Raw genomic sequence first — 20,487 nt, 5'->3', positions numbered from 1 at the left:
CACCTTGCACATTTTAGAAGTTGAGAAAAAGCACATTTGGGATTCCTCAGGGTGCCAACCAGGAGTCTCTTCTATTTAATATCGAAGATAAGTAGCTATGCAAGGGACACACAACTCTACATTAGTGCCACCAAAGGACTATTAACCTATTCAAGCAATGAGTACAGGCATGAGCACAAGCATTTCAAACAAGTCAGTTAAAACTGGTACAAAAACATAATTAACTATCCTGTAGGCTAGCTTGGCCAGTAGGTCAAAATGTTGGTTTTATTTATTTTCCAATCTTTTTTGTTTCTCTTTTTACAACATCACTAAACTCGATATGCTTTCTCATAATTATTACTGATATTAGGTTAATTTCTGAAGAGGCCTTTACGACCCCAAGCGTTCATACTTGTGACCCCCGGTGGGTTCCCGAGCCCAACTTTGGACTCAGTGCAAGCCGCGAATCGGAAGCTAACTTCGTCGTCGTGTTGAACAAAAATTTTTATCTAAATTTTCCTTTTATTATTATTTGAAACAAATGGCTGACATTTTATCATTGAAAGAATCAGTTCTGGTTTATTTAGACAGAAGTGGTGGTCTTCAGAAACTTGCGGACGACTGCAGACCTCTAAACGGTAATAATTTAGCTGGAGGCTACATGAAGCTATATTTACCGTTGCTAACTAAGTTTTGCTCCTCCTCATCAGACACCCAGGAGACCGAGGCAGTCTACAGGTTCAGGGTTCTTGTAAATCCTTCAGATTTAATAGAAATGGATCCTAGACTAGGGGACTGTGTCCTGCATGATCCCCTCAGAGCGACCGGTCTGTTTCAGTCAGTAAGTGAAAACTTCAAGATGACCTAGCTAAAGTGAGATTAAACCCGTGCAGTAAGGCTAACTTTATGCCTTTATTCCTTCATTCAGGTGTGTTTTTTGGCTATAAAAACACTTTCACTTACTGACAAAATACATACAGCGAGTCAGGTATGAAGACAATGTTCTTATGTCTCATTGATAACCAAATTGTAATCACCACTACAGCTTATTGGACATTTATATTACTATTTTGACTTGTTTACGTTTTGTCTGATTATAACCACAAATCGTATTGGAATTTTTTTTTTTCGATAGGCCAAATAAGAGCCTATTTTTATAAATACAAATCTGAAAATAAGACTGGATATTTAGTCACCCTCAGTACTGTAAACCCGGTAAATAAAATAAAATAATTCAATTAACCTTAGAAGTACCTGTCTGTACCCAGTTAATTTAATCTCAGTTCCAAGATAAGTTTATTTGAAGGCCTCAGAGGTTTGTTTGAGAGCGTTTGTGAAGAAACAACATAATGAAGCTCAAGGGATGTTAGTTTATGAAACAATATCCTAAATCAGTGTTCTTCGAAGTGAGGGCCCCTGGGGGATCACAACGTGGCCCTAAGGAGGCCTCAGAAAGTTGGAGGGAAGATGAGGAAAAAAATGCTAAATTAAAAAAATGTAATACGTTTTTTAATAATAAGTAAATTTGTATTTTTTTTTATAAAATGTAATTTGTTTTTCAGTCATTATTATAAAATATAAGTTAAAATAACTTTTTGAAATTTTATTTGACATGCTTACCTTTCTTATTGGCTGATTGTCAAATTTATCAAGCTGCTTTGAACTTCACTTTGCGAAATTGACAACTTTCCGTCAAGAAAAAGACAGAAGGAACGATTCAGCATTTAAGCTAAACAATGTAACAATTAATTAAATACACAGAATCTCTAGAATTTAAGATAACTAAATATGTGAATGTCCAAGGGATATAAATATTTTAACAAAGTGCTGTGAATAAAGTAAAAGTGCTTTAAGTCAGACTTTATTTTTCTTATTTTCATTCGAGGTGAATGTTTCTCTGAATTTTACACATCTTCCTCCATTCCCTGAGTACACGTTGGACCTTAGCGGTTTTCACCAAGTGTACGGTCCCATGAGGCCCGTCTCCATGGAGGGGGCAGTCATTGCCATAACGAGGGTCACAAAATACACCCAGGGGGCAAGATTCCTCTGTACTGATGATGACTGCCCTGGCTCTACAGGTAACCTTCAGAAAGAAATGATGAACACACGCATCTGTGTATCTTTGTCCTATTTAGTACTTTTAAAAGTTTTAGCCCACTCTTCAGTTTATTCATATGTGTGGATCCAAATTTGCCAGACTTCTTCATCTTTATTTTTATTCAAGTTTCTATCGTGTTATGTTTCCTCTGATGTTTTATGGTTTTCTAAGGAGCATAAAAAACACTAAATGCCAGAACTAAACCTATTCTGTGACACTCAAAGAACCAGATCAGGAGAAAGTTTTCATCAGTTGGCATCTAATAGAGTTCAGGATGTGTGAAAGAAATAATGTGATCGTAGCAACTACCGACTCTCAAACTTCTGTGCAAACTCGCCATAAATTTTGTGTTTTATGGCAAAGCTCTCCTCTGACGAGGGGTGTTGATATACCTTTAGTTTGGATTCGTTGTCTGTGTTCTTTCTTTTAAAGGGTTCCACCACATCCGGGTCCATGCACCTGGAGCCACCGAGTCAGCCACGGTGAGAAATGACTTCAGCTGCATGATCTGCAGCTCCCAGCTGAAGGAGGATGTGAAGTTTAGAGTATTAGGAGGTGAGACGCTTTCTTACCAGTGTCAGGCGACTTATAGAATGCGTCGTCGTGCGTACGTGTTTAATCTAATCAGTTTTCTGGGAACAGACAAACAGCTGGTGGAGCTGATCCATGTCGAAGCGTTGGATGTCCTGAGAGGCCGACGGCAGAGCTCTTTCAGATACCAATCTGTCACTCTGTTTCTCAGAGGCAAGTCTTTAGCGACCTTGCTGTTTTCCGAACGATGCACACGTGTCTTTATAGAAGTATTCACACTGCTAAATCTGTCCACATTTAATAGTGTTGTTGCCACAGAATGAAAGCAATCAGCGTTACATCAAGTCAAGCAGATTTTAGCCAATCAAATTATGTTTCTTTGATCGCCTGTCGAAGAGTTTGCTGGTTAGCTCAGCTAGCTGTTAAGAGATACAGCTCTGACCCACCCCATTGGATTAGTGACGTATAATCAAGGGACCATAATTTCAATGCCAAAAAGCTGCTCAGCTCCATCTCCATGTACAAGATATTAGCTAAAAAAAAAAACACTAGATGAAATCATTCTGCAGCACAACAGTAGAAAGAGTGAGTTCATGTAAATAGGTTTTTGTGCCGCCGACCGTCCCACGCTGTGATATTAAGTGTTTCTGCCCCTTCTAATAACGTCGTCCTGCCAGAACCCATGAGAGCTCAGCAGATCTCAGCAGCAACTGGATTAACATATTCTGTTGACCCAGTCATGTGGAGGAACCCAATACAGGCGGTTCCTGTTACTAAACACATATGTTAATAAGAGCAAGGAACAGTCATTAGCTAGCCGTGCTGGTTGCTCACAGAGACATCTTTGTCCTGAGCGCCTCGCTTTGTTTCTCTTGGCGGGGTTGTTATTAGTGCGCCATGTCGTTTTAATGGAGACCCCGTAGAGTGTTATTGCTTTGTTTTCCCTCTCCTCATGCAGACGAACTGTGCCACTCGATGACAATCGGTCGACTCTACAGGGTGGTAGGCATCCCTGTGCTTGTGCATCAGTGGCCGAGCATTACCTGGAGCGTGGAGGCAAACAGCGTTCAGCCGTGGGAGCCGCAACGTAAGGCAGAAAGAATCTCAAAATCAACACCAGAGTTAAAGCTCGGACCTGTAGATTATAGAGACAGGATCAGAGGAATCTTCGCACACGTCGAGCAGGATTAACATGAATCCGTTGAACTTTTTTTGTTGTGATTCAAATAGAGGTTGGGCAGCGACTGTGCTTAACATGAGTTTCTTCTGCCTTATTTTGTGCTTTATTCGCATTAGGTCATATTTTAGTTTTTAATTTCAGAATTGGCATAATTTGCTTTATTTTCATTTTTTGGATGGACATTTTTTTTACTTATACTTGTGTAAAACTACAGGCATGCTACACTGCACACCTCTGTACAACCCCAACCTTCCACAAAATGTTACGTTTTTCAAGCCGTTCTTTGTTCCTTACTGTTTGTGTTTGAGATCACTCGTGGTTTTCTTCCTGCTGCTCCTCCATGAAGGCCTAATTGGTGGAGTTGATGTTCATAGTTATTGACTTAACAGATTATCCAACCTCAGCTGCTGACAGGATGTTAAAAAGTTCACGGGGTCAGCGTATCGCACTGTTTCTCTATATTTGTCATGTTTCACAGCTCTGCCTCCAGGCTGCCGTAAAGAGTCCCCCAGATTTCTGGAGCTGTCGGAGCGCGTGGCTCCTTCTCCCTGGAGGTTCCCCGCCATCGTCGCTCACTGCTTTGGGCTGGACCTGACTCCTCCCGGCTTGTACAACACACTTAAACTGTGTCTGCTGCTCAGCTTGGTGCAGACCCGAACCGATGCAGACGATCCCAGTTTGGATCTCCTGGTGGTCACGGCTGACACACTCGTGTTAGACAGGTAAAACAATGTCGGTGAGCGACCGTGATGCCATCAAATGTAAACAAAGCTTGACTCCGATGATCCTCTCCTCCTTTTCGTGCTAGACTAATGGCGTACAGTTTGAGTCTGGCGTGTCGCGGGGTCAGACATCAGGCCTCCGCTGAGATGTTTGCCTCTCTGTCCCGAGACGAACGGGGAGCAGGAACCGCCAACATCCACGCTGGCTCTGCACTGCTCGCCTCTGGGGGCATTTGCATGCTGGGAGATCTTAGCTTTTACAGAAAGGACAAACTGGACTACATTCAGTCAGGTTTGCCCCCTCCTCCTGGTTCGGTAAGAGCAGCATTTTTTGTGACGTAGGTTTAGGAGTGCATGTCTTTATTTTGTCAGTTCTGGAGAGCCGCTCTGTGTCTGTGTTCATCCCTGGGAAGAAGTACGGAGAGGAAGCTGACCAGCAGCTTTCCTTTCCAGTCCAGTGCAACTTCTGGGCTCTCACAGACTCCTCTCAGCGCTCTGGGAGGGCGGACTCAGCTGTACTGGGAACTGCAGTGAGTGCTGTCGCAACATAATGTCACGCAACAAGATGTCTGGACAACATAATTTCTTTGGAGTTTTACTGAATTCAGAGGTTATTTCCATGACGTGATGGCACAAAAAGGAAACTTGAGCAGCTTAGTTATCTTAAAAAGTGAAGACTGGATAAATATGGAAACCACATTTATCATTTTCTAGGTCTAGGTATGGAGAATATTTTGAGTTTCAAGACTTTATTTCTTATTCTATTAAATGAAAGGCAAAACTCAATTTCTAAAAAAAAAATCACTAGATTTTTTTTTCCACAGGTACTTACTGTGTATTTAAACCAAATACGCTTTTATTAAACTTATAAATAAGAAGCTGACTTGTTTCATGATTTGTAGAACATGCAAATAACAGAAAATGACTATTCTAAACTTTTTATTATAATCTTTAAAAAAAATTTGAAAATTTGAGTCAGAGGAAAAGTAATCTTAAAAAGTCAGAAAATGAAGATGTGACGAAATAAACAAAACGTGCAAAATTCAGGGATAGCTTTAAGTTTAAGATATAATTTCTTCGCCTATAGATAAATTGTTGGCGATAATTACGTTTTGACAGCAGCACCGTTGAGATCGGATTCCGTTTTGCTTTTATTGCGAGCAGGAAACGGGTCCTGTGCCGGCCCAGCTAGCGGAAACCTTTGGCCTCGTCATTCAGTGTGGAGACAGGGTGGGAGAGCGGGGCGCGGTCGCCCAGGCGCTCCACACCCTCCAGCAGGCTGTGCAGCCTGGAAGTCACCCTCATCCATCCTGCTGGGAGTTTTCCACTGAAGACTACCAGGAGGTTTGCAAACACGTTCTGTCGCAATGCTCTTTTCATTGATTTGTTTATTTTATCTTTATTTTCTAAGCGTTTGTTTTTTGTTTTTTTTTCAGCTGGTGGCTCGTTCTCGTGGCTTGCAAGTGGAGCTCAGCCCCGAAGCAAAGAAACTGATCCACGGTTACTACATGGCGAGCCGTCGAGCTCGCACTCGGAGTCAGGGAGTCAAGATTTCTTTGGCCTCCATCAAACTGCTGTAAGCACTCTGGCATTGCTTTACTCTTGATGTCACATTCCCCCCCAGCCCCCCACCCCCACACACCAAGAAACGATGCTTTCCAGTGTATTTTTGCCACCTGCCACTAGATGGCATCCAAGTTCAAACCTTTGCCCCTCCATTTTTCACTGGATTATGACAACTGTTTACAAATCTCTTCCACTGTGGTGACACTTTTATGTGGAGCTAAAACTTATGAAAACAAATCTGTTTTCAGTAAGTAGAAGGGAGAAGCAAGCCACACTCTTAATCTGAACATATTTGTTGCTCACGCCCTCTATCAGCTTTGATTCATTCATTTAAATCCTAAACTATACACTTTTAATTTCAAAACGTCACCCGGCATAAATGTTGTCATGTAGCAGGTCTCGTTCCTCGCTTTTTGTTTGGTCACAGGATCTCTTTGGCCGAGGCTCACTGCAAGCTCTGCCTCAGGACTAAAGTGGTGGAGGAAGACGCGGTGATCGCTGTGCTGCTGTGTGAAAACTCTGTCACTCTCAAGCATGGTAGTAGTTTTTTTTATTTGCAGTTTCATATTTACATCATCATGTAGGAGTGAGTTATACCAGCTGATGGATTAGATTCAATGTATTGTGCATTGAATCTGGTAATTTATACGATTGTGGCTTACAGCTAAAAATGAATAAATTATGACAAAAATACTGATAAAAGTATTACATAAACAGATATGTTGGGATGCAGTGCAGCATATAGTTGGGGTTGCTTTAATAGCATCCGTCAGATCTTCTACATCTTACTTGCGACTGACAAATTTGATTTACTGTCGGGTTTGGTTTGCTGGCCAATCAAGCTTATTGATATCATTGGTAATTTGAACAATGTTAAAAGCATAACCTGCCCTAAAAAGTGCTCGGCTGCTCTGACATTCAACAACAAATAATCATAGAAACAACACTGAAAACTTCTGACTTGATCTTAAAGAAGATTCTGTGCCTCTCCTCTGTTCCTCCATAAACTGAAAACTTGATTTTTCATCTGAAAAAAAAAAAAAAAAAGGACGTTTAACCACATATGCCACTCCTGGTTCAGGAGTGGCATAAGGGCCACTTCGGTTTTCCCTGTAGCCTGTGCATCTTTTACCAATAGAGGCAAGCGTTTTTGCAAAAGTAGAATATTCCTAACCAATGACAATCTGCCATGTGGCAAAAAAAAAAAAAAGTCTCCTTTGTGTTTCTGAGAGCTGAGTCAGAGGGCACAGAGACAGGAAGAAATGGCAACACGATGACCTCTGGAACCAATTCCATCATTTCGTTTATTCATTGACATCTTTAATCCTTTAGAAAGACACGTTTTTTTTTATTATTTATTATTACTTAGAATTTGGTTGTGAAATAAATAATAATTACTGAGCCGAGCTTTGAACACATCCAGAGTCTTCCTGGAGAGACAACCTTGAGGTTGGGTCCAGTAAACGTGCAGAGATTCTCGGTCCAGTGAGCCGAGGACCCGGTCCGATTAACTGAGAGGTGACAGGATGTCTTATCAGGATGTTTTCAGATATCAGAACCTGTTTGGCCTTACTCTGGTGAACTCGTTTTTTTTTTTTAACCATCCTCAAAGTTAGGCCGGGTATTTAGAAATCACCATTATGAACAAAATACATTAATACATTTTCAGAGACCACTAGGTGCCATTAAATCTTTCATTATCTAAATAAAGCCTGTACCTTTATTATTGCCTTTAAATATCATGCAGTTTATCTTTGCAGTTGATAACGTTTAATTACTAAGTTTATTTTGACTAGATGCAGCTTCACCATTTACACCATTAATATATATCTGTATGTTTAAGATAGACTTCAATCCTTTCAATGTAGACTCCCTGAAAAATAATCACCCTTCAGATGGATTGTTTTAAAGATTTGAGACAAAAATATTTTGAGACTGATGACTTATCCATGATACATTATTATTGTACACTTAGTCTTTCTCCTGTACTGGTGTCTCCTCCAGGGGCCTCTGCCCTCGTTATCCCCCCTGACGCAGTTTTTCCTTGCAACTTGGAAGATGTGGACGGTCTACAAAGGAGAGACGCCGCTCTGGACGAGCTTCACCAGATTATCTTACGCTTTGTCTATACATTTGCGCCAGGAGCCGATGCGTATATTACAGAGGAGTAACATCTCTCAAAATATTCAGTAAGGTAGGAAGGAAAAAGCAACACAAGTCACACATTCTGCAGCAATTTAGATTTAGAAAGTTTATTACTTATAACATAAATGTGAGTTAAAAGACAAAAAAATAAGCATTTTAGAAATAGAAATGTACTTTATTGTCCTGCAGCAGCAAAGTGAAAAGCAAATAGAAGCATGCATTTTCACACAAACTATAAAATAAGAAACAACATGAGTATCAATTTAACAGTTGCCTTAAATTAAACTTACAGAATTGTAATACACTATATTGCCAAAACTATTGGCTCACCTGTCTTGACTCACATATGAGTTTAAGTGACATCCCATTCCTAATCCATAGGATTCAATGGCGGTCCTCCCTTTGCAGCTAAAACAGCTCCACCTCTTTTTGGAAGGTTCATGAGTGCGTTTATGGGAATTTTTGACCTTTACTCCAGAAGCACATTTGGACGAGAAGGTCTGGCGCTCAGTCTCTGCTCTAATTCATCCCAAAGGTGTTCAGAGTCGTCGTCGTTCCCAAACGCCTCCATTTTCTTACAACAAGGCTGGCAGTTGACTGCTTAATATTTAGGAGCGAGGAAATTTCACGATTGGATTTGTTGCATCCTATCGCAGTTCCACGCTGGAATTCACTGAGCTCCCGACAGCGACCCACTCTTTCACAAATGTGTACTCACTCAACCGGTTCCAGACACCTGGCAAAAATAATCAGAAAATGAGTTAAAAATGAAAGCAATCATTTAAGTAGAAGGTAAGAACATCTCTAGTTCAGTTTGTCACATTTTCAGCACTCCGTTTAAGTCTGATGGGTAAACGGCGAAAAGTGGAACTCATCATTACAACTCGAACTGTAAGCCTGCCGGATAAATGCAATATTGACTTACCAGCATTTACAAAAAGCTGCAACCAATCACCTGCAAAAATGTAGAGAATATTGGAAAAAGTAAGCAACAAAAATATTTGTCTTTCTCCAAATAAGACACTGAAGGAAGACTGCAGGTGAAACTGAGGCTGGAAATTCAGTCGTCACCATCTCACCACTCTAAAGTCTGATGGGTAAACGGCGAAAAGATGAACTCGTCACTATTCCAGTTGTGAATTATACTACTTTTTAAACTTTTCCTTCTTTACAAAGCAAACCTCAACATTTCTGACCTCATTACGATGCTTTAAAAGTTAGCTTGTCATATTTAATTAATATTTGTGTAACTATCAAAGGAAATCACATAAGATTACTCACCTCAATCTGGAAGCAGGTAATTGGTTGCATCTCTGATCATCAACAAATCTGAATTATTGGAGGAAAATTAAACAGTAATTATCTTTATAAACGAAAATGCACCCTCATCAGAAATGGCTTTTTATTACGCTGGCGTTTCAGTTCGTCACATTATCACCATTTTATTGTCTGATGGGTAAACGGCAAAGGGTGAACTCATCACTACAGCAACAGTAGTCAGGACAACAACAGGGAGCTGTTATAAACTCACCTTATGGCCACATGGTGAAGACTGATGGGATCTGAAATAACACCAGAATGGAGAAGGTTGGTGCACAAAGTTTTCCATTTTGCAAGAGTTATCCTCGTCAGGCGCATCATGTGCTTGGATGAATGAAATCTACTGAATGAGGAGGCACTAGAGTGAGGATAGATGACTGATCACCTGAAGGTCAGAGGGTACAGCCGGCCACAGCTTGGGAGCACAGCTAACATGGCTAATCTGAGGACAGGTTCAACAGCAGGTCATAACCTTTAAAATGACCTTACCTCCTCTGTTATGACTTTCTGACCAGTGGATCTCTACTCTAATTAAGATATGGACAACAGGGGACATGTTTCCTCCTTTCAGGTGTCGAAAAAGATGATTTATTGTTGTCCTTCAGGGAAAGCCCTAGTTCTCTTATCAGGGCGCATGGACACGCTGGGAGGGAGTGGTGGTTCACCTCTTACTGCCACAGGCGTAGTTTTCAACAAAAATATTCACCCTTGACTTGATTTTAATGTGCAGGATTATCTGATCCAAAATAGCATTTTTGTTTAAGTCCCCATTCACGTCTTACACAAACCGCATGGACTTTGCAATCCAGACTTCTTTTTTAAAAAAAAGTGTAAATCGTACCGGATTGCTGAAATAATCCGAGTTATCACATTTTTGTTTTAGATGGAAACAAGAACATCGACTTTTTACGAGTAGATGTGCAAGCAAAGAGGAAAAACGACCCTTGACCACGTGGATAACGTGCTATCTATGCTAACTACACATTCAGGGGCTAACAGCCACATAATAAACGACACCACTTACTACATTTGGAACAAATAAAGACAGGCACACACATAAACTCACTTCTGCTTACCTAAACGGATCAGTATTAGTACAAATAAACGGCGGTCTGCTGGTAGGAATGCTTTGGTGAAATTCTCGGCGCTGAGTGGGACTTCTTCCGCTCTGTCTGTTCCTTCCTGCGCGTCAGAGCTGCGCACTGCATCGAGACGCGCAGCAGAAGGGACCGCCGCGGACTGTAAACGCTGAACATTTAAACCACTATAATAATACATAAAATACAGCTGCAGTTCATATCTGGTACGAATGAATTGTCAAGCAAGTAAACCCAAGTTGTGTATTTAAGCGGTAAAACATGTGTTTCTTGTCATTTTACCTTAACTTTATACACATCTGAAAACATCATTGTGCAAAACAATTAAACAATGGATCATGCATGTTTTTTTTTTTAAAAGACATTGGCATCATCATAGTCAATTCTTGCATCTAAAAGTGCCGTAATAATAATAATAATAATAATAATAATAATAATAATAATAATAATAAAATTCAGACATTTGTTGCAATTATCTCCAAAATTGTGGTTTTGCAAAGTTTTTAAATTGCGACTTCAGAACAAGTATACTAGACAGCTTATTCTGTTTGTTAATGTTTTAAACTCCAGCATAATTATTTATGCTCAATATCACGTGATTATTTTATTAACGGTTTTTCTTTTCATACCCTAGGTGTTTAAAGCGATTCAGATATAGATGTTCGGGATAAAATGGTTTTATTTTACATTTTCCTTTAATCTATTTCTGCTATTAATTACTGACGCTACTCAAAACATTTTTATACTTACCTAATGGCAGGATATATTTTCTGACATATCACCAAAGCTGTTTTAGACTATTAAATAATGTAATTGCCTATATCCTGTAAAAAGAGCATTTGTAAAAAAAAAAAAAAAAAAAAAAAATTAATGTACAAGTTAACATAATAAATTATGGATCAAATTAGTCAACTGTGCTTTTTTTAAATTCTTCGAAGTCTTGTCTTCTTGCATTCTTTTGTAATTTATTCACAAAAACACACATTTACAGCCGTGCATGTAAAAAGAAGAAACATGAGATAAAGAGCCTCCATTGTTGGCCCTCTGACAGACCACTTCACATGACAGATGCTAAGTTATTCACACATGCATTTAGTGCAAATGTCTCAAGTCAAAGTGCACGCTCAAGCATGACGGCTCCACGGAATTTCTGCAGAGATCAAGACACGGGACATGCGTGGAGCTGCATGGTGCACACATAAACTAACCAACAAGAAAATACATGCGTATTTTGTTCGACAGTTATATACAGTAAAATTCACGCAATATATTAATTTACATCGTCTTCGAGCTGCAGTGGAAGGACAGTTTTTTTTTGGTTTTTTTTCGTTTGTTTACTTTTTTTGGAGCTCATGCAAATTTCATGTCGCTTTCATGGCTACAACTCATGTAGGCCTATTGAGAGGAGGAGGACGACGGGCCTTGATTCTCTGAGTCGGAAGGATTGTTCAGGAACTGTCCAGATGCTCCGACGTACAATCTGGATCGCATTGGCCATTTCTGTAAAAGCAATTTTAATCTAATATAAGTTTACGTTTTAACAAAAAATAAATAAATAAATAAATAAATAATAATAAAAATAATAACTGATATACTACTGTTCATCAATTTTGACAAAAACATCAGAGTTATGTTCCAGCTTTATGATGATGATGATGATGATGATGATTAATAACACTGACCTTTACAGGGTGCAGGTATCCTTCACCTTTCAGCGAGTGTAACGCTTCTGTTTGTTTTGTGCTCTCCCCTTCATCTGCGCCTTCCTCCTGCAGTGTTCGAGTCAAATGGGCAATATAGGTGGTGGCTAGTATCAACACGTCGAGTTTGGACAGCTTGGTATCCGGCGGCACCGACGGTAAAGTCCTCTGGAGCTCCAAGAACGCGTTCCTCAGCGTCTGCACCCGGCTCCTCTCCCGCGCCGCGTTGGCCGCCGCCGGGCGTCCTCTGCCGCCGAGCGCGCCGGTCTGCAGCGCCCTGGGCCGGTGCAGCTCACCGCGACGGCGGCCGTCCGGACTGGGGCTGGAGCTGGGACTGGAAACCGGGCTGTCATCCACATCCACCACCGAGCTGGAGCAATTACCACCGTCCATTTGAAGCGCCTCACTTCCAACCATATGGGTATTACAAATCTGTAGATTTAATAGCAGACAAATAATAGTATTTATTGATGCAAGACACAACTTGGCTTATTTATTCGAACTATTTATTATTTCTCGCGACTGTTAAAGTTTAGATTCCGCAATAAACTAACTTAAAATGGTGTTTACATGTTTCTCCGATTTTGTTTGTGCAAATACTAAAGCAAATTAAATGGACAAACCTGACAAATGAAATAGACATTTTTTTTACAGACATCCAAATATTCTCCGATTACTTTTTGATCCCCTTTTTCAGCATGATTTTTGACCACATAACTGCATGTCTCTAGGTGGATTTTTACCTCTGGTATTTATCCAAAACGCTGTTTTGATAAACGTCATGAATACAGTCCGAAGTGGCCTTCTGATTGCGCAGTCCTTCCTCGAGCTGTATCCTCAAAATGCGCGCATCCAACTCCTCACCTGTGTGCGTAAAAGTCTCCGGCGCTCCTAATTTATTGGAAACACGCGGCACAAGTTCTCTCTCCGGCGTAATTAATCACTCTGCCCATAGCCTATAGCTCCCCCTCACAGCGGAGAAGCCCTGCTCGTCGCCGAACTTTTTTCTGTCTGGGGGTCTTGTTTTCACCGCCAGAGGCAGGGTTCTCCTTTGCTTTTAACTCGGACGGCCGTAACCCTCTGTAATTGGCTGCGAACTTGACGCTGTGGTTTACTTTCTGCTGGGGGGAGCCTATCAAAAAGTTACATCGGGAAGAAATTTAGATCGTCATTCCAACGACAAATAATAATAATAATAATAAAAAAGAAGAAGCTCCTCTTAGTCAGATTTAAATGCAAGTAAACTGCTGTTTGCAACTGTTCAGGAAAACAAACAGACAAGTGTAAGATGATATAAAATAAAGCTGCTTTTTTGACGAATTGCCAGGCTGTCTTGAGTTGCAAGCTCATTGGAACGACTAATAAATAAAGTCCGGCGCTGCAATCAACAGGCGGGCCTTTAGGAAATTCTTGCAAGACTCATAAATTAATCACTCTGATTTCCCGGGCTCCAAACGGAGATGTCGGCGAATTAATGAAAGGAATTATTCATATTATGTATATTCTCAGACTGGCCTCAATAAACGTTGTTTTTATAAGGATGGGGTAACAGCGGTGCTCCGGGCCACTAATTATGAGTTGGACTTTTAAAAGGTTAAGTAAGCTTGTTCCCCTAATTACCCCGCATCTTACAGGGGTTACCCGGCCACGTGGCTCCTAAAACGCCGTTCAGATGACAATAAATACATCCTCATTGTTTCAGATCATTCATCAGACTTGTTTGAATAGAAGCATGTGTTGTTAGCTTAGGACTTGTAATAATAGGGCAGGCGGATCATTTAGATTGTGCCACATTTCATCCAATGGCTCACTCATTTAACTAAAAAGCATTTTGAAGAGAGAGAGAGAGAGAGAGAGAAAATACACCAACGCAAGGAACAGCATGAGTTGCAAATGATTTATTTGTACGTTAACTAAAAATCTAGAAGAAGAAGAACTGCTGTTTTACTCATTACTCTTTCCCAGGTCGTTAATCCAGTCAGCTGGTAAAATCAAATCATTAGAGGATATGCCATGAATTTCATCCACTGCAGCTACAGAATATCTGGCTTAAAGATGAAAGGTGTTTAGACAAAACAGGGCCGCGCCGTGTTGGAATCTGAAGATAGCAGGGATTCTCAGGACTTCAGACTCAAGACCTCAGAAAATGGACTTATAGGCTGGCTTTCAACCGGCATAAAGGACTGAAGAGGCTCCTGTGGCTCCCCGCTATGCGTGTCGCCGGGCTGGTAGATCCGAAGAGGATGTGAACTCTGACTTGACTCTGGCTCTCCGAACCCAAAGTTGTCTGCAACACAAACAAGCTCACATGCACTGGAGAAATTCTGACGTGTCCGAACACATGCAGAATGAAGAAAGCAATGATGACCCAGAGAGCCTAACATGCAACTTTCATTTGGGTTTCTCTGTTTTCTGAATCGTAAAGAACGTGAACAGTGTGGATTAGGGAGGTTGTTTTGGATTGCAGCCACAAAAGAAAAAAAAAAAAAAGACATCAAAAACTGACAAAAAAAAAAAAATCTGACTGACTACCCTCCGGAAATCCAATGATAAGTAAACAATAGTAATTGATTCAATAGGATAAGGCGGGACTCACTTGTGGGAGGATGAACATCCACGGGCCAAGTCAACATTTCATTCTTGTTTTTTCTCTTTTTGCTTTCTTTTGCCGCTTTCCAGTTAACAAGGAATTGCCTGGTTATCTCGTTAATGTCTTTACCATCAAGAGTGCCTGTGTAAACAAACGTATAATTGAAAGAGAAAGCATTTACTGTTTTTGTACGTGTGATTTTTTTAAAAAATATTAAAACAGGTGGAGTAAAGCACTTAAGTGTATTTCTGTTGCTCGAGAGGACAATTAATAACACTTACCAAGTTTTTGGCACGCAACTATAAGGCGATCTCTGTACTTTCGTTGTTTACACACAGGATTTCCACTCAAATCCAATATGAGCAGCTTAGACCAGAGCTTGAACACGTCCTCCAGCTCCTTCAAAACAGAAAAAATATCAAATTAAGGTGCTGTGTTTTAATCACTCCTGATTCAAGTGGGAGTATCGGCGTCTTTACTGTGACGCCTGGAAACTAAAGAGGAAATCGTTTCGACTTTACTTTGAACAAATTAACGCTTGTCTGCAGTGGGATGGCAAATCAGAGACAAACGCATGATTAAGCGCCAAAGAAGCGGTAAAAGTGAAGGTTAGTGTGAGGTACAAGGGCCAATAGAAAAAGGCATAAACAACACATCAGTCTGTTTTAATAAACAGTGTCGCCGGTGTCATGTAACTCTTGAGTTTCCTCCTGGGGGCGATGCGAGGCTGGCTCCTCCAGCGACTTGCCTGCAGTTGTATGTTTATCTAAAGGCACATTAATCCAAGCCTGGAAATATGAATACTCTCTGGACACGCTCTGATTGTTCATTGCCTTCCTGTCTTGGCCAAAGCGCTTCCACTTTTCCAGCCCGAGCTGCAATCAGTTCAGAGGGGACCCCTTGAGCACCGTGCGCTCCCAGGTTTTGATAAATGATCGTGTCAGGGCCGTCACTCAGAAGGTCCTCGCTGAAGAGGAGCCCAGCGCCAAATTGCCCCCCAGCGCGGGGGGGGCGTGTGGAGCAACGCAGGCTGGAGACTCGCTACGGTTGATGGGCCCAGTTATGAACCCACGTTTGACCAGCGCTTCGATTCCTCTGTCCTCTCTGCCCCGTGCGCGGCTAACAGCCTCCGAAGAGGCTCCCCATTTGTCACCCCGGCTGACTGGCTGTCATAATCTATTTTTAAAAAATCCATAATGTTTCCTCGGGATTTTCACCAAATGTTGCAGAAAAAGAAATTGATCCTTTAGAGAGCTGTCTTTGCAGGATCAATAGAGGGTAGACGGGTTGCATAAATTATAGGAAATATCTGCTGGGAGTGACATGTACACTAGAGTTACCTGGGTCGATGGTCAAAAACAGGAACTTATTTGCATTAAAGAAGGATAAGTCGATTATAAAATGCTTGCAAAGTGCTGTCAGAATTGTGGAGTTTTTAAATCGGCCTCTTTGGTTTGCAAATCAATTCTGGGTTTCACCGTATTAGACAAATCTTCATTAAGTGATACTCTCTGAGTTCAGGATATCAAACACTGGATCCTCGCGGTTGGGAAGAAAAAAAATAAAAACCCCAGCCTTTCAAGGAAAGAGAGAAACTTGTGCTTGTTAAAAGCTGTCAGTGAGAAAAGTCTCCGGGGAGCAGCTTGCTGATTTGCTGCATAATTTTGATCCTTTGCACGTCGAGCAGACTGGGAACCTCTGGTAGGGTTTTTGCAGGATTTGGTTCCCTACATCCCTGCTCTCCATATCATTTCACACACCGCTGCAGAAAGCTGCCGAGCAATAACAGAGTCAACTTCGTCAGCTAATGAATGTGATTTTAATACACATCGTCTGCATAGTTTCCTATCATGTCATGCAAAGGATTTTACACCCCATCGTGCTACGGAGATTTTATGTGACAGGCGGTGATGGTTTGCACGAAGGTGGCTCCCTTCCCTCTGATTCCCTTATATAAAATTCAGAGCAAGCATTTGCATTCAAAATTAAAAAAGAAAAAAAAAAAGAATCTCCTTGTGATTAAGATAGTATGAATCCAGCTGCTTTGTGAGTACTTGAAGGTTTGAAGCCATTTTTGCAAGAAAGTCATAAGTAGTTGTGTTGAAAGTTTGCCAAATGCTATGTAGAGGATATAATCTTAAACACACAATTCCCAGAGAGAAACACGGTGTGGGCAGCATCATGGTATGGGGATGTTTTTCTCTAGAAGGAGCAATCTGGTCAGAGGTTATGTGAAGGTGCAAGGAAAAACGAAACGAGGAGGCAACTAGACCATTTGAATCAGATGTGTTGGCAGAGACATTAAAATTAGGATTAGTTTGGGACATTCCTGCGTTATGAGTGGATACAGGATGTTCGCTTGTTGGAATGACCTAGTCAAATCCTATTTCTAATCTGTGAGTCTGTGTTCTCCATTCAGTTTGGTTTATCTGGAGGTATTTTTTTAAAGAAGATTGAGCAAAAATGTCTCCACAAAGATGTAAAAATATAAAATAATAAATCATGAATTTTTCTTACACTTCACATTCACGCCTCCCTCGGTTTTGGTCTACCACATAATCTCCCAACAGTCGAGGTGACAGAATGAACAATCGAAGACTTACGTCGATATGAAGCAGCTTGTTCTTAGCGGCAGAAAAATGCTCGAGTTCCTTCAGCACCGACAGGTCTTTGATGTCCTCAATGTTATTGTTATTAATATTCAGCACACAAAGAGATTCCTGTGCAAAGAAATCATGTCAGTGGGGAGAGAGGAGTTCATATTACTGATGCATTAAAACACGTTCGAAGTCAAATCATCCTGCACTTATATATAAGACAGAAAGATTGAAAGTGACATGCAATTAAAGCTTTTCTTAAAAGAAACACATTGGAGGGTTACTGTATGTGTTGGAAAATCACATAGATTTGTGACAGTAAGTTTTCTGAAGCATCTAGATTTGTTGCCATTTATATGTCGGAACCACTGAGTTTAGCTTCCAGAGTTTGCAGAGACTCACAGTTAAGCCTCCTTTGTATCCACGTTAAAAAAAAAAGGCACTCATTAAAAAAGGAGCAAACTTTGTGGCTATTTCTGCACCGCGTGATGTGGAATGCAGGTCATACAGCAAGAGCGAGGATGCTCATAGGGTCAAAGAGCAACTGGTCCCCTGGCTCCAGCTGCTGATTCTCCAAATGAAGCTCTTTGAGTCCGCTGAGCTCCTCCAAACCCTCCACCACTGAAATTCTGTTCCTACTCAGATACCTGGAAAAATAATGTGAGCATGAAAATCACCCACATTGCCTTCAAGCTCAAACTGAGAACACGACACAGAATGTAAATCCATTTAAAAGCGTCTGCGCTCACAGTTTGGAGAGTTTCTTCAGGTTGGAGAGATTATCCATGTGAGTGATGTTGTTGTTCTGCAGGTACAGATGGGTGAGGTTGGAGGCAAAGTCCAGGCTGCAAATCTTTGTTAGGCGATTCTCAAACAGGTAAAGCACTGTGAGGTTCCTGCATATGGACAGATCTCCCTAAAACAAAAATCAAAAATAACTTAAAACGAATAGCTGGGGAGACAAACGGAAGCGGAGGATAAGTGATGGTGTCGGCTGCACTCACAATCTCCTCAATGTTCCTGTTGGAAAAGTGGAGATGGGTGAGGGTCTTCAGGTATTGCAGAAGAGAGATGCCTCTTCTCTTTTTGAAGTGTTTTCCAGATTTCGCAATGAGATCTACGGTCAGACATGCCATGTTGTCTTGGCTTCAGAACGGGTCCTTCTTCAGCCAGTCGCAGAGCCGACAGCACTGACCTGAGCTGTTTGTAAGAAAAACACAGATTAGCTGAAATAACAAATTCCTCGTAAAAACTGTCTATTAGTTATAAATAGCTTCAGTACTTACATTAAAAAAACCCAGATATCTAAATCTCTATTTTCGCTGCAAATTTTATAATTAAAAGTAACTTGTGAAAAAAAACAACAACAAAAAAACAAAAAATAACACCATACTCAAAGAGGTGAACGTTTTCTAAGAGGGCAAATGCTTTGGTGACCCCTCAGTTTGTGTTGTAACCGTAGTGACCCCCCTCTATGTGCAGTCTGAACTGCTTCCTCTGCTTCCTTGTGTTCGGATCCCAAGGGACTTTTTATGAGCTTGACCTTACACAGAGGTATTAAATTTTGCACTTTGATTTTACATTGCTTGTAGAATAGGTTTTACTATATACCACCTCTCCACCTGCTAAATAAACAGCTGTCAGCATGTGTGGCTACTGACAGATTGCTACACTGGCCTTTAGGCACAGCCCGAGGGCCCAAAAAGTGCAGGGAGGTCCTGGTGATATCAGAGACATATGATATACTCTAGAATTGGGCTAAAAATCAAATAATTGTAAACAAATATAATTTGATTTAAAAAAGGATGTGAAATAGATTAAATTTTAAAAAAGATCTTAAGAGAATTTGCACATAACCCACTATAAGATAACATACAAATTAACAACTGAAAGCATAATTGACAATATTAAGAACGTTAACGCAACACAAAATGCATTCTACGGTAACAAATAAGGGACAAAATGAAACCAAATAACATTAAATCCTTGAAAATATCTGCAACGCATTTCATCTTAAAAGTCCATGGAATAAGTTTTGGAAATATAAATGTTTTTCTGTATACTTTCTCTTTTCGTTCTTATCCAATCCCGGACCAATCCTTAAATCAATAATATATAACAGCCAGCTAGCCAAGTCCCCGAATCGAAAAAAAAAACACAGCGAGAGCTTTTATTTCTCGCTTTTCTCATAAATGACGTGCAAAACTCGTAGCTTACCTTTAAATAAGGTAAGGTGAAATTAAATTTTTATTTAAAGCTGCATTAAAAGCGCACCACGACACATTATGGATTGAATTGAATAACAAAAACATTTAACGCAATGCCTCCTCACAAAAAGGAACAAAAAACTAACAAATTTCTCCAGCAAAATACCTTGAAATTTATGGAAATGAAGCAGCTTCGGAGAAGTTAGAAAGTCCGTCACAAACAAAGTTTGTTTGATACAAGCACGTGGTTGCTATGGAAACAACGCAACAGTAGCAACCAGAATTTACAAAATACGGTGGAAATGGTTGCTTTTTTTTTTGGAATTTTAAGTCTTTAACTAGAAATAAGCCCTTAAACTATTAAACACAGAGCCACATAATTTAGACATTTTACATTTTGTTACGTTAATTTGTATTATTAAGATCAAAAGGCATTTTAGATAAAAAGCTGAGAAAGTGGAGTGCAATTCACCTCCTTGTACTTTGCTACTTAGCTTCAAGTCTATTAGGCATCCTATCCGAATAGACATCTAAACACTTGTTTTTACTCATTCTTCTCTGCAATAAAAACTTAGACAGATTGATTGGAGTGTCTGTGAATAGCAACTTCTAAGTTATTGATTGCCAATTGGAAGCAGGTTTGGACTTTACCTGAGCTATTGATTTCAAATTCTAACAATATATCTCGGGTCCTACCGGAAACTCCACTCCAGTCTGAAGTGATCTTTGCGTCCTCTTGCAGGTTTTCT

General features: G+C 40.5%; 3 protein-coding genes across 6 annotated transcripts; 1 reads left to right on the top strand and 2 right to left on the bottom strand.

Annotated features, from left to right (window-relative positions):
• Position 1: 1 nt before the first annotated feature.
• On the top strand, positions 2 to 12,507 carry mcmdc2 (minichromosome maintenance domain containing 2). 2 transcript variants are annotated; one of them, XM_015015474.1, is made up of 15 exons: positions 2 to 620; positions 693 to 823; positions 911 to 970; positions 1,868 to 2,063; positions 2,516 to 2,638; positions 2,726 to 2,827; positions 3,573 to 3,701; positions 4,273 to 4,516; positions 4,603 to 4,808; positions 4,889 to 5,046; positions 5,681 to 5,860; positions 5,953 to 6,092; positions 6,510 to 6,619; positions 8,087 to 8,276; positions 12,420 to 12,507. In XM_015015474.1, the coding sequence occupies exons 1-14, from the start codon at positions 524 to 526 to the stop codon at positions 8,251 to 8,253; spliced, it is 2,043 nt and encodes a 680-aa protein (XP_014870960.1). In that variant the 5' UTR covers positions 2 to 523; the 3' UTR covers positions 8,254 to 8,276; positions 12,420 to 12,507. The 2 variants fall into 2 exon arrangements, with proteins under 2 accessions (XP_014870960.1, XP_014870953.1); XM_015015467.1 differs by having other exon boundaries at positions 2 to 823.
• On the bottom strand, positions 11,983 to 13,679 carry tcf24 (transcription factor 24). Of its 2 annotated transcripts, XM_015015492.1 has the most exons (3): positions 13,088 to 13,679; positions 12,327 to 12,776; positions 11,983 to 12,144 (listed from the first exon to the last, which is right to left on the bottom strand). In XM_015015492.1, the coding sequence occupies exons 2-3, from the start codon at positions 12,759 to 12,761 to the stop codon at positions 12,040 to 12,042; spliced, it is 540 nt and encodes a 179-aa protein (XP_014870978.1). In that variant the 5' UTR covers positions 12,762 to 12,776; positions 13,088 to 13,679; the 3' UTR covers positions 11,983 to 12,039. The 2 variants fall into 2 exon arrangements, with proteins under 2 accessions (XP_014870978.1, XP_014870971.1); XM_015015485.1 differs by lacking the exon at positions 13,088 to 13,679 and having other exon boundaries at positions 12,327 to 13,057.
• Positions 13,680 to 14,227: 548 nt separating this feature from the next.
• On the bottom strand, positions 14,228 to 20,012 carry ppp1r42 (protein phosphatase 1, regulatory subunit 42). Of its 2 annotated transcripts, none has more exons than XM_015015449.1 (8): positions 19,905 to 20,012; positions 18,536 to 18,731; positions 18,281 to 18,447; positions 18,040 to 18,178; positions 17,538 to 17,654; positions 15,216 to 15,333; positions 14,941 to 15,075; positions 14,228 to 14,631 (listed from the first exon to the last, which is right to left on the bottom strand). In XM_015015449.1, the coding sequence occupies exons 2-8, from the start codon at positions 18,665 to 18,667 to the stop codon at positions 14,462 to 14,464; spliced, it is 978 nt and encodes a 325-aa protein (XP_014870935.1). In that variant the 5' UTR covers positions 18,668 to 18,731; positions 19,905 to 20,012; the 3' UTR covers positions 14,228 to 14,461. The 2 variants fall into 2 exon arrangements, with proteins under 2 accessions (XP_014870935.1, XP_014870940.1); XM_015015454.1 differs by lacking the exon at positions 19,905 to 20,012 and adding an exon at positions 19,749 to 19,771.
• Between the last annotated feature and the right edge of the window lie 475 nt (positions 20,013 to 20,487).

Source organism: Poecilia latipinna, unplaced genomic scaffold, assembly GCF_001443285.1.
Source record: "Poecilia latipinna isolate Pla-1442-1.1 unplaced genomic scaffold, P_latipinna-1.0 Scaffold71, whole genome shotgun sequence".
In the NCBI taxonomy this organism is placed as follows: Eukaryota; Metazoa; Chordata; class Actinopteri; order Cyprinodontiformes; family Poeciliidae; genus Poecilia; species Poecilia latipinna.
Note: the sequence above shows the minus strand (reverse complement) of the source record. Positions and strands in the feature narration are given on the sequence as shown.

What these genes read in the sequence shown, in the direction of transcription:
- ppp1r42 (XM_015015449.1), bottom strand. Translation starts at nt 18,667, where the DNA reads ATGGCATGTCTGACCGTAGATCTCATTGCGAAATCTGGAAAACACTTC. An exon ending in TGAGCATCCTCGCTCTTGCT is followed by an intron (nt 17,655 to 18,039) that starts GTATGACCTGCA and finishes TTCTTTGCACAG; the next exon opens with GAATCTCTTTGTGTGCTGAA. An exon ending in GGATGTTCATCCTCCCACAA is followed by an intron (nt 14,632 to 14,940) that starts GTGAGTCCCGCC and finishes TTTGTGTTGCAG; the next exon opens with ACAACTTTGGGTTCGGAGAG.
- tcf24 (XM_015015492.1), bottom strand. Translation starts at nt 12,761, where the DNA reads ATGGTTGGAAGTGAGGCGCTTCAAATGGACGGTGGTAATTGCTCCAGC. An exon ending in GATACCTGCACCCTGTAAAG is followed by an intron (nt 12,145 to 12,326) that starts GTCAGTGTTATT and finishes TTGCTTTTACAG; the next exon opens with AAATGGCCAATGCGATCCAG.
- mcmdc2 (XM_015015467.1), top strand. Translation starts at nt 524, where the DNA reads ATGGCTGACATTTTATCATTGAAAGAATCAGTTCTGGTTTATTTAGAC. An exon ending in CGACCGGTCTGTTTCAGTCA is followed by an intron (nt 824 to 910) that starts GTAAGTGAAAAC and finishes TCCTTCATTCAG; the next exon opens with GTGTGTTTTTTGGCTATAAA. An exon ending in ACTGGACTACATTCAGTCAG is followed by an intron (nt 4,809 to 4,888) that starts GTTTGCCCCCTC and finishes TTATTTTGTCAG; the next exon opens with TTCTGGAGAGCCGCTCTGTG.